We start from the raw sequence: 12,211 nt of genomic DNA on the forward strand, positions 1-12,211 counted from the left end.
AAACTTCATACTGAGCAAGTTGGTTCCATTTTGACCATTGTGGAAATTGAGTAGTCAGACATGGGAGTTTATTTCTTCTCTGCTTTCATATGTAATTGATATTCCCCCCCCAAAAAAAGCGATTTTTTTTTTTTTAAGTAAGTAAGGGATCAATTTTGCTTTAACCAGGATCCCAAATTCCCTTCTCTAGGTCAGGGCCCAGAAGGCCAAGGTCAGCTTCCCCTTCTCCCAGACAAACTAGTCTGTCTCCTACTGCGCAGTCCCTCAGGCCTGGGAACTTCTCCTAGCCTCACCTTGGGCCTTCTTCCCCCTCACTCTTTCCCCACCTTCTCTTTCTATGCTTCTGTATTGAGCCTTTAAATGCCTTTCCCCAGAGTCCACGCCTTGTTTGGTTTCTGCATCCTCCACCCTTGTCTGGTGGGCTGACTTCAGCTCCTTCTCTAGTAGTGTCTCCCTTCCTCTCAGACCTCAAGGACCCACTGGGCGATGTCGCACGCCTTTAATCCCAGCTCTCAGGAGGCAGAGGCAGGCGGAACTCGAAGAGCTAGTTCCAGGACAGGCCCCAAAGCTTGACAGAAAACCTGGCTCAAAAAAAACCAAAAACAAAACAAAAAAAAAAACCCTCAAACTCAGTGTCCATCATCAGAACAAATTTTTTGAAGCACATGCCACATCTGTCGGGATGCATGTAAGAATGCAAGGCTCGAATGCCTCAGAGTAAAGGCTACACACACAGCAGGGGGCAGCGCTGTGCAGATAGATCCTGGGACAGCATCCGGGTAGCCACACCACCAGTACGGCCCCTGCTGCATCAGCGGACAACCAGGGGCTCTTCCAAGGCACCTGTAACTCACCCACTTTCTGTCTTTGTCGTCATCTGAGTCTCATTTGGCCCGCCTTCTCCTTCCTCACCCTGGAGAGGCTACCAGGAACAGATCATAGGACTCTCTCTGACTAGTCTGTGAAATTTGCCCCGTGGGCTTCCTGACTGGCACCTTGTCTGCCGGTGTTTGCATCATTGATGCTCCATGGCAGGGCCACAGAAGGAACCTGAGGAAGCGAATTGGCTATCAAAAACTATAAATTCCGAATGCCATACTACAGTTTGGGGGAAGTCGTGGGGCAGCCGTGGAGTTTCCTGTCGCTGCTATAGCAGATTACCACGAGCTTAAGTGGCTTAAAGCCACAGATCTCACTCTTAAAGTGCTAGAGGTCAGAGGTCTTTCAAAGCTAGCAGGGCTGTGTTTCTTGTAGAAATTTCAGAAGAGCGCATGTGCCTGCCCTTCCCTGTGTCCTTTGCTTGTGTCCCCGATCCTCTCCTGTCATTTCTAAGGCAGGCGTTGCCTCATTTCCCTCAGGATTTCTCAGAGCCAGTCAGACAATCTAGAGAAACGGCCCTGTCTCCGGATCCTTAAGTTGGTACATCTGCAAGGATGCTTGTCAGAGTCCGTGAATTAGGACAAGAGTGTCTTGAGAAACAAGGGAAGCTGTTACTGTGTCTGCTGCAGCAACCATTTCCAGAAGGCGGGTGCTGGAAGCAGCTTCCAGCACAACCAGTGAAGATTTCCTGCTGATTCATGAGATGCTTGTCCATGCTTAGGTCTGAGGGACAAGCCTTGTCCGTGCAGACCTCCATGTCGGGGAGTGACAGCTGTTTTAGGGTGATTTGGAATACATAATGGAATAAAGTTAGAGACATCCAGCCCTCTTAACTCTACGGAAAGAAGCGCTGAGATTTCTGCCTATCTGTTATCTACCTAAGAAGAAATACAGTTGGGCTGCTCAAACTTTGTAAAAAGCCCTCCCCCAAGGCCCAAGGCTGCACGCTTTTTCCTTCGGGAAGAGGTAGTTTCCGGACGATTGCCCTGCCGCGTTCATCACCTTCCCCTGAGCCGAAAGAAGATGAAGATTAAGAGTAGTGATTTTTTAAAAATTATGCCTGTGAGGTTACACATGAAAGAACAGACAGCATGTAGCCAGTGCTTGGTAGGACTGATCCTGTGGTTAGTGGCCCAGGTGTGTCCTCTCCTCTCTGCTAGTGACCTTGGGAACCTTGGGAATATAGGCTTCCTGCTGGCTGCCAGTCAGGCTGGAGAGGAGCCTGGGTCTTGGAAGTTTTCATCAGAAGCAAAGCAATGTGGAAGTAAATGTCTCTACCCACATAAAGATGGGCTTCATAACCAGGCCTGGGGTCACACCAGTCCTGTATTCTCAAGATGCTTAGGACCAGAAGGATTTCTGGATTCGGAATGTTTGCATTTCCATGATGAGATGGGATCCAAAATGCAATCTGACAGTTATTTCTTGTTCACACAAGCCAAAGGCAGTTTTAATACCGTTTTTGATAATTTCATAAAAAAAGAAAAAAAAACTCAGTTTCATGGTGTGGCCTTTTCCACTTGTGGTACCCTGTCCAGCAAGTTTTGGTTTGAGGTTTCTGGGGTGAGAGATGTTAGCTAAGTAAAACCAGGAACAAACTAGAAGCTGGTTTGCCTGCATCCAGCGCCCTTCTTTCTGTTCTTTCCTGACCCTTAGAGAGGACAAACACAGAAGGGGAACTGTACATTTCTACAAGAGAAAGTATAGCGAGCAGAATTTGCATACTGACAGCATTTAGACAAGCAAGGCCTTGTGGGTCAGAGAGCCAGGCAGACCTCGGGTAGGCTGTGCTGGGTAGGTGAGTGCGCTCTGGACTGCGCAGGGAGGGTGCATGGTCACCAGATGAGGGAAGATACCACAACATGCAATCATGAAGATCACGTACTTAAGCAGAGAAAGGGGGAGACCTTGCTAGAAGGAATGAGGCTTGAAGATGCTGCAGACATTTTACAACTCTCAAAATCCAGACAAGGATGTTTGCACTTCCTGCAAGTGATGCAAGGGAATCTGGAGAGATTTGGCCTCATAAGTACGGCAGCCAGACCTGGGAGTTGGAAGGGGAAGGGTTGTCAGACACTGTGTGCCTTACTGTCTGAACCATCTGGGAAATGAAGGGAGCTTGGGGAGGAAACCACAAACAAGGCTTCCCCTTAGCCATCTCCAGAATGAACTGTTGATCTTTCCTTGTTGTTGTTTCCTTCATGGCACTTGAGCCTGGCATGGGAAGGCTTTGAGAGCACAATATGGAGAAAGACTATCCTCACCTCTCAAAGTGTGCCTCACCCCCAGACCTATCCCTTCACCCAGTGCCATGGTACCCATTCACACCTCGGGTAAAGGCCACCATTCCCTGTCGGCACCAGGGACACGTGGAGCAAGCCTGTGCTTCAGTCCCCAAATATTACTCATTTCTGTTGTGTCCTGGCCCAGACTAGGCATTGGGCCTAAGATATAATCCATCCTCATGGAGCTTTGTGGACTTGCAGGATGCCCACCGGTGAGTGTGGTGTGCATAGGGAACCCTAGCCCAGCAGTGGCAATAGAGTAGAGACAAAGTTAGCAAAGGCAAGGGATGAGAACTTGCTGGGATGCTGAGCCCTGGTCAGGCTGGACGGGGAGCGAGGGATCCAGGAGATTTCCAGATGGTGAGATAGGCCAAGACATTGGGATCGGGTGCAGGGCTGTGGCTGGCAGGCTAGGGAACATTTGATTCCAGCATAGAAGATGCCAACGGAGATAGGCAGGGAAGGAGCAGGAGGCAGTTAGGAGCAATACTGAGGGCAGGTGAGGGCAGGCTGAGGGCAGAGCCTGTGAGATAGCAGGCAAGGATGCGCTGTATTCAGGACCAACTCCAGGGCATGAAGGCCAGGAGGCAGGTTTCTGTTGCCAATCCTTCGAGCTCACCAACTTTCCCTCACCCTAGGACCACACGTATGGCTAGACCTTCGTGTGGTCATCTATGGAAATCTTGCCAACTTCTTCCGTATTAAGAGAAGTAATCTAAGCCGCATAGTAGCTCACACCCATAATTCTGGCACGTGGGGAGGTGGAAGCAAGAGAATTGCTGTAATTTTGTGGCTGGCCCGGGCCACATTGTGAGACCGTATCTCAGAAACCCACAAGTAGGGACTGGGAGGTAGCTCAGCAGCGAAGAGCGTACCCTGCTCTTTCCGAGGACCTGAGTTGGGTTCCCAGCACCCACTCACGGCTCTGGCTGCATCCCCAGCTGCAGGGAGATTGCATGCCTCTGGTGTGGGGGGGGTATCTGTATACCGGTGTACATACCCACACACATAATTAAAATATAGAATATATCTTTAAAACTTAAAAAAGACAGATAGGAAGACAAGTAATGTAAAAAATAAATTCAGTTGCTGTGTGGGGTAGCTCATGCCATGGTTGCAGCACTTAGAAGTTAGGTAAGAAGATTGGGGTTGCAGGCTAGCCTTGGCTACACAGTGAGACCTTTCACTTCCTCTTTGGAGAGCCACTGTCTCCATTAATAACAGCAAGAAACATAGTTGTGTTACCCGGTATGGTTGTTCTGAAGCCAAGTAATGTCATAATGGGTATCAGTAGCACAGATAGAGCAGTCAGCTTGCTTGAGCTAACCCGATATATAACACAGGAGACCAGCATTGCCCCCAGGGACGCAGTGTGGATGTCTGGCAAAGTCACATGCCTTTGGTAATGTCCAGGTCACAGGACATGTGTGTTCTGGGCTTCTCTGATTGCCCATCAGCTTCCTCAGGCAGCTGTGGGGCTGGCCCGTCCTCTGTGCCCGCCCACACATCACAGCCCATTGTTTCGCTTCTGCTGGCTTGTGCTGGTTCTCATTATATCATTCTGTAATTCATATTCTTCCCAATTCCGTGTTCATTGTCTCATCATCTTATTTGTCACTACTCCAGACAGACGCTTTCTTCAGAATTCAGTGTGCACTCTGGGTTGGTCCCTATCCCAGAGTTCAAGAGCTAGGTTTAGAGGACACTACTAGGTCACATAGCAACAGGTCCCTAACAGCCACTGACCTCTGCTTCTGCTGTCTGTAGCTGTTGGTGTTTTGGTTTTGGTGTTTAATCTGCATCCGCAGTTCACGGCTGGCATGCTGGCTATGAGCTCCGTTAATAGTCGTAACTAGAGCACATGTTGAGAAAAGGCTCCTCTTCCTAATATCCTGGCAAATTGCCTCTGCACAGGGATTTTGCTTATGTAGCAAGAGACAAAGACACGAGGATTCTGAAGTGTCATGTGTTTCGATGTGACACACCAGCAAAAGCCATCGCCACAAGTCTCCACGAAATCTGTTCTAAGGTAAGAATGGGTCCAGGGCACAGGGTCTACCTCCCTGTTTCCCGTCACTGACTGAGCGGGAGGGCCGGAGAGCTGCCTGTGACATCAAACCCAGGAAGAAGCGGGCAGGGTGGTGCTCAGCCCGTTGTTAATGTGTAGTAGATTCCAAGTTCAAGGCATATCCATGATCTCAGGGTTACCCACTCACAGGGATGTCTGAGTCCCTCACAAGATGATGGAGTTTTTGCATGTGACTTGTGTTTATCTTCCTGTGAATGTCATGTCACCGCCACATTACATATACCTAGAGAAATGACGGTCATTACTTTGCAATGAACATCTTGGGCTGGGATTCAAAGCGCGAGTTACTTCCAGGGCCATTGTGACCAGGCGTCTTTCAATCCCTAAACCCACACCACTGTAACTCCCTAGTGGAGAACAAGAACAAAAAGATGCCTGCACACAGTGACCATTAATGTCCCTAACAGAAGAGAGACCACGTGGAAGAGCCGGAGAAGGACAATGGCAGCGGCCAATATTCCTGAGCCCTCTGGACTCGTTTATTTATTCATTTATTCCACACATGCTCTGTGACATACACACTCTTGTTTATATGCACAAAAGGGCAGCTTACCTATCCAAGGTCACAGCTAGTAAGGGCAGCGGTAGGATCTGAAGTCTCCAGAGGCCTGGAAAGAGTATCTAGAGTCGCTCTGGGACAGTACCAGGGAAGCGTGTTACTCTGTGCTCTCTGAGCGCAGGGGTCAGAGGGTCCAGGTGCCCCCAGAGGGTGCCTGTTGGGTTGTCCTCCACGGGTGTTGGAATGAGTAGATGGAAGAAGAAGCTTCCAAGCATTCAGAGAGCTGTCATTCTGAGGAAATGTTCACCTGTCATCCCCAGCAGGGAAAGATGAAATCCTCACATAATGTGTAGCACAGGGAGAGGAGGGAAAGGAGGCAGAAGATGAGCGTCAGTTTAAATCCCGGTAGAATCCACTCAGATGCTCTGCCGGCAGGGCTGGCTGGTGACATGGGGTCCGTAGCCGGGAACCCACGATGCGCTTTCATTTGCTGTCTAGATTATGGCTGAACGGAAGAATGCCAAAGCCCTGGCCTGCAGCTCTTTACAGGAAAGGAACAATGTGAGTCTCGACGTCCCTTTGCAAGGTATGTCTACAGTGGCCCCTCTTCCACGGCTCCTGCCAGTCCTGCAAGGCCGGAGCGTTGCAGGGTTCTCTGGTCTCCTTCAAAAGCACACTTGAGGGCTGGATGATGGCACCGGCTACTCTTCCAGAATCCCCGAGTTCGATTCCCAGCACCCACAGGGCTGCTCACAACCATGTGTGATTCCGGTTCTAGGGCATCTGTTGCTCTCTTCTGGCTTCTACAGTGACTGCACGCATGTGCTGCACGTATATGCAAGCTAACTAAACCTTTCATACGTATAAAATAAAAATAGACGTTAAAATCGGGCATGGTGGCCTCCATCCTAGAATCCAATCTCTAGAATTTGGGACGTAGAGTCAGTAGAACTGTGAGCCAGCCTGAGTGCTGCATGGTGAGACCCTGCCTGGGTGGGGGAGGGGGACGATGAGCGTGTGTTCCAGGCCCCAAGGGGACAGAGTTCAAAAGTATTGAACAGGGAAGTTGTTTTTTGTTTCTGTTGAACAAATTAGAGAATATGGTAGCAGAGTTTTCATTTTGTTTTGTTTAATCCCATGTATTACCATGGGGGTAAGGACTGTCTAGTTCAAACATCTATAGATTGTTAGTTGGGGGGACTGCATTGTTTCTTCCGTGCCTTTGATTATCTATACCCTTTGTATATATAATGTATATAAACTTTCTTCAGGCACCAGCCACGCCTAACAAATAGGGCACGAAAAGCTGTTTCTTAGCACACGAACGACTTAGCATACTGGGTTTTGCCTTCCTAAGCATTTCACCTTGAAAGAGAGATCAGTAGGGTTTAGACTGGCAAAGCCCCTACGTACGTCTGGAGTCGGGAAATGCTGTCGTTATAGAACGAACACCCGGGAACAGGGTGCTCTGGTATGGGTCGCCATCTGGGCGTGCAGATTCCAGATGGACAGCTGGCTTTCCCCGTACCATGGAACTACTGAGAAACACACTGCTTTTGTTCCCTGTAGTAGATTTTCCAACACCAAAGACAGAACTGGTGCAGAAGTTCCACGTGCAGTACCTGGGCATGTTACCCGTGGACAGACCTGTTGGTAGGTAAAACTGGGCAAGGCTTCCAAAGCTTACAAGAGCCGTTGGTTCTCCCAGGAGGGTGAGGGCCACTGTATCATTCCTCACCTTAACCCTGACCCCTGCCTCTGTGGTGACACCAGCCTGGACACATGATCATCCTGGTCACGTAGGTGGTGGGGGCAAGCTAACCTTGACTTGATGTGCGGTCCAAGGGAACAGGTGTGTGTTTCCTGTTGTCCCAGCATTCCAGGGATGAGCAGCCCACCACTGTAGAATGCTCTAGCTCTCAGCTTTGGGGTCAGGCTCCTGCCTCCGTTCTTGCCCACTGGAGACAGGTGGGAAAGACTGATGGAGCCCCCATATCTTTACACAGTGACCCATAGTGGTGTGTCCTACCCTGGTGCCAGGAACTGAGGTGTTCCACCTGCCTTAGCTCACAGAGAAGCTGTAGCTTCTCCGTGACTGGAAAAGGCCCTGGAGAAGTCGGAGGTCTGGGGGGAAAGTGAAATGCTCTCTGGAGCGCCGTTAGGCACTTCCTCAGAGGGTCAAAGACCTTAACTGTTGTTTGACTGGGCAGTTCTGCCCTCAAACACATACCCAAGGAAACTGGTAGCTTTGTTCCCCGCCAAAGCTATAAAAACATTCCTAGTAGCATTTGTTCAAAAGTAAAGACACTCCTAATGCCCATCACCTTTCCGATAATGCAATTTTATCTGGCAAGAAAAAAAGTAAAGAAACATGTCACAGCACGTGTGACCCTTGAAACATTGAGATGGATCAAAGAAGTCACCTCTCCCGCCCCCAAAAGAGTCCTCTGTGTAGGATTCTTAACAGGAGTGCTGACAATAGGCAGGGCGCCAGAACCAGACAGAAAGGAGGAACTGATTCGAGGCTAGGTTGTAGGGAACATAGAGAGTGCCCACTAAGGATTACAGGGGTGCTGAAAATATACTAAGATTGATTTGATGACTCCCCTATGAGTAGGCCGGAAACCGTTGGGTGGTATGCATTAAAAAAAGTGAATTCCGTGCGAATTATGTCACAATGAAGTTGTCACTCCTGAGCAGGCCAGATAGCTCAGGGGGCGCAGGACAGCTGGAAAGTTGTCTGCAGACACACGCATACAATGTCATGTGCTCTCACACACAATAAACAGATTTAGCTTGTTCTGAGCTTACTTATTCTACAGCTAGCAAAGGAACCCCACTGGACAGCATCAGTAAAGGGGCCATCAACTCTTCCCTGACTAAATGTCAGTGTGATGGGGAAGGGTCTGATACTTTGGTAGGTGCTGGCTTCTGTTGGGTCTCCTTCCTCAGGCTCTCAAAGGCAGGCTTGAGGCTGGAGCATCATAGTCTCATAGACAGGACACACACACACCACACATGTATGCATGCAGACATGTAGGCACAAACATACACACACATCCCTGGAGGTACCCAGGACTCCATTGGAAAAACTGGCTTTTTGTCTTCTGAGCAAACTTGAGGATAAAGCCGTAAGGTGGCCTGACCCCAGGAACTACAAAGGCCAACCTGGGTCTGGCTGTTCCTGAGTGACTGGGCCTGCATCAGAGAGTGAAGTTTTAATTCCTTTCTCTGTGTAGGCATGGACACCCTGAACAGTGCCATAGAAAGTCTGATGACCTCATCCAGCAAAGAGGATTGGCCTTCGGTGAACATGAACGTGGCCGATGCCACAGTCACCGTCATCAGTGAGAAGGTGAGGAGCTCGAGAGGACACTGGGCTTGGCCTCTTGGGGGTGATATTGACTTGTGATTAAAATGGCCTACGTTTATAGAAGATTTGGGACTTTGTCTGGGCCTCATCGTGCCTCCCTCAGGACCTGGAAACTCCTATTCTGATGCCCCCATTCTGCCTTCCTCGCTTGCTTGAGAGATTGAAATGGTTCAAGGTGACAGGTGGCACTAGCTGTAGCTTACTGTGCCTTTCAGTTTTGTTATGAGGGCTCTGGTGTGGACTAGGCCATGCTGTCTGGAGTTGGGCAAACGTTGCTTGTATTCGGGAAGCCCAATGATATATATGACTTCTGGAGAACAGATCATTGGTCATCCTGACAGGCCGGCGTTCACCTCAACCCAGATTATCCCGTCAGGGTGATTGAACAGAGTTACTTGGCTAAGATCAAATTGGAAGCACAGAACTGGGCCTTCAAGCCAGATGGTCTGAGTTCAGCCTCCTTTACCAAGGTGTGAGAAGCCCCTGTGCTGGGAAGACCTCAGGTCATAAGCACGTCCCAGCTTCCGCCACCAGCAGGTCACTGTCAAAACCACTTCACTGTTGTCGGTGAACAGTCCTCTTCAGCCTGCCTTCCTCTCCCCTCGTTCTGGATTTCACTCCTAAAGCGTGTTGTGGTGCCCTCCCCCACTGCGGTGTTCTGACTGGTGCAGCTCCCTCCGTGTACCATACCCCTTTGTCCGCACCCTCTCTCCCAGATTCCAACTCCAGCATTTCTTCTGCAAATCTCCTGACCTCCCTGCCCAGGGTAGGACGCCTGTGAAATGAATGAATATTTAACAGGCCAGAGTGTTACAGTTTGAGAGCTGGCATTCTAGCTGTGTTTACTAACTCACAAATTGCCTGTGGTTGCTGCCATGGATGTCAGCTATGAAACGAATCCCACACACGTCTTTATGCTGCCTTGTGTGTGGAGAAGAGGAGGGGGGAGTGAATTGACAAATGTGTTGATTAGCAGCATTTTGTCTTCCACAGTGTTGGATGTGATTTGGTGCTTGAATAAAAAACAGTGGAGCGAGACATGTGAATCTTTTACTCATGGACACACATAGACAAAGGTTCACATAGACAAAGGGGTCCTGAGCCACCGAGGGCCCTGCGTTGGGCAGTCTACAGAAGTCTATGTGACATTGTTCCTCGCACAGTGAAGAACGGATGTGGGCTGCAGTGGATAGAGAATGGGACACACATCCCTTTCCACAGCAGCGGGGTCATTCACTGTGAGACCAGATACCCACGGCAGTGGTGGCCTCTCGGGCTACTCAGCCACGTTCTGACTTCTGATAAGATGCAAATCCTGCCAGGCTCTGTAAGCGGAATTCTCTGAAGTATTTAAGTTCTGACGTTTTTTGTGCTGGCAGCTGTCTGACTTCCCAGAGAGCACGGGTGCTGAACCATGTCTCTTACAGAGCGAAGAGGAAATCTTGGTGGAGTGTCGAGTGCGGTTTCTGTCCTTCATGGGTGTCGGGAAGGATGTCCACACATTTGCCTTCATCATGGACACTGGGAACCAGCGCTTTGAGTGCCACGTGTTTTGGTGTGAGCCGAATGCCGCCAACGTGTCAGAAGCCGTCCAGGCTGCCTGCATGGTGAGGGAGCTCGCCTTTTGCTCCACCTTCCCTGTCCTTCTTGTTCTAGATGCTGTAAATTAGAGTGGAAAGCCTGTATTTAATGGATAACCTCTAACTCCCAAAGCCCCGTACTTTATAGTGATCAGTAAGTAACAGACTAGAGTCGGCCCGTGCTGCTGGCTCACAAGGCCTGAGTACTTCACAGGATGTCTGATTTGAGACGTAAGCATCTCTTCGTTGAGCAGATGTGCTCTGGGAACCTTTCTTGCACACACTGGAACTCTTCTGGTCAGAGCAAAGGAACTGGGAAGGTAGGCACTAGAGCCTGAGGTCCAGGGCACGGTCTAGTGATAGTCGCTGGAACTGGTGGAAGAAACAGGACCCCTGTCACGAAAGGCTGGTGAAGTTGGGCTCTCCAGGAAAGATTACCAAGTAGGAATTGGTCATCTCTAGCTTCTGGGATTTTTCTGGATTTGGGTTTGGTGTTTTGAGATAAAGTCTCACAGTAGCTCAGGCTGGCCTGGAACTCACTGTAGCCTAGACTGTCTAAACTCTCAACCTTCCCAGCAGTGGAACTATACGCATGCGCTGCCGCTACCAGCTCCTACTTAGGTTTTAAAATAGTATTCCATCCAAAAGGAAGACAGTCCCTCTTCCTGGAGACCTTGCCTCGTGAGGGCAAGTTTAAAGTACAGCTTGAGGTGCAGTGATCAACCCGGGCCTCCCGCATGGAGACTAGGGAGACGGGCAGGAGGCAGCCAGAAGAGGGCTAACGAGGCCATGATCAGTGAGATGGAGTACTCCCTTGTGTGAGGAGTCCCACTGCTACGACCCCGGAGAGCCTCAAGTGTGGATCCGGGAGCTCTGCACAGCCCCCAGAAAGCCCTGTGAATCAGGGAGCTCAGTGTAGCGGGAGAAGACATAAAATCCCAAGCCCCATAGTAGTGTGGAAAGAGCTATAAGTGGAGGAGACTACACCAGACTGAGAAGGAATTCGACGAAGGGAGAAAGACTCTGGAAGTGGGAACTAGGAAAGTCTGTCGAGGGCTGGTCTGTGAGCTTGGTTTGTTTAGGATGGAGGCGATCTGCACACTTTCTTGTGCTAAAGGAGCCACGTGAATCATGTGCCTTATAATGACATGTATGTCAATGTGAATGACAGACCACACATAAGACAGTCGTTCTGTGAAAACTACCAATAGGTGTTAAAAACTACCTATTGCCTACGGCACTTCTATGTGTTTGTTTGTCTTTAAGGTTTTGCAATTATCAGTCCTCTATGTGGAAGCTTGCAGCACCTGGCAGATCCATCACCACAGACTCCCCCCCCCCCCCCCCCCGCTTTGCCTCTGTCAGCCACAGTGTGGCCGTGGCCGTGGCCGCGCCCCCTCCTTCACTCTCATCACCAGCTCCTTCTGCTATTTTCTTGACATCTTTCTCTTCTCACACAGGCCATGTCTTGCAAGGCTGCATTTGGCCTCGTTTTTACTTGCGCAA

The 12,211-nt window shown here is 49.8% G+C and overlaps 1 protein-coding gene across 13 annotated transcripts in view; it reads left to right on the forward strand.

The window, feature by feature from the left end:
• Window positions 1-12,211, forward strand: part of Apbb2 (amyloid beta precursor protein binding family B member 2) — a 320,293-nt gene that overhangs the window by 301,717 nt on the left and 6,365 nt on the right. For 6 of the 13 annotated variants that reach the window (XM_075943299.1, XM_075943302.1, XM_075943300.1 and 3 more), the window contains 5 exons: window positions 5,079-5,193; window positions 6,251-6,338; window positions 7,322-7,405; window positions 8,992-9,107; window positions 10,553-10,732. In XM_075943299.1, the coding sequence (XP_075799414.1) occupies window positions 5,079-5,193; window positions 6,251-6,338; window positions 7,322-7,405; window positions 8,992-9,107; window positions 10,553-10,732 (583 nt within the window). Of the gene's footprint in view, window positions 1-5,078; window positions 5,194-6,250; window positions 6,339-7,321; window positions 7,406-8,991; window positions 9,108-10,504; window positions 10,733-12,211 lie in introns of all 13 variants that reach the window. The other 7 variants (XM_075943293.1, XM_075943301.1, XM_075943296.1 and 4 more) reach the window with 3 other exon arrangements.

This window comes from Microtus pennsylvanicus, chromosome 12, assembly GCF_037038515.1.
Source record: "Microtus pennsylvanicus isolate mMicPen1 chromosome 12, mMicPen1.hap1, whole genome shotgun sequence".
NCBI classification, from domain to species: domain Eukaryota; kingdom Metazoa; phylum Chordata; class Mammalia; order Rodentia; family Cricetidae; genus Microtus; species Microtus pennsylvanicus.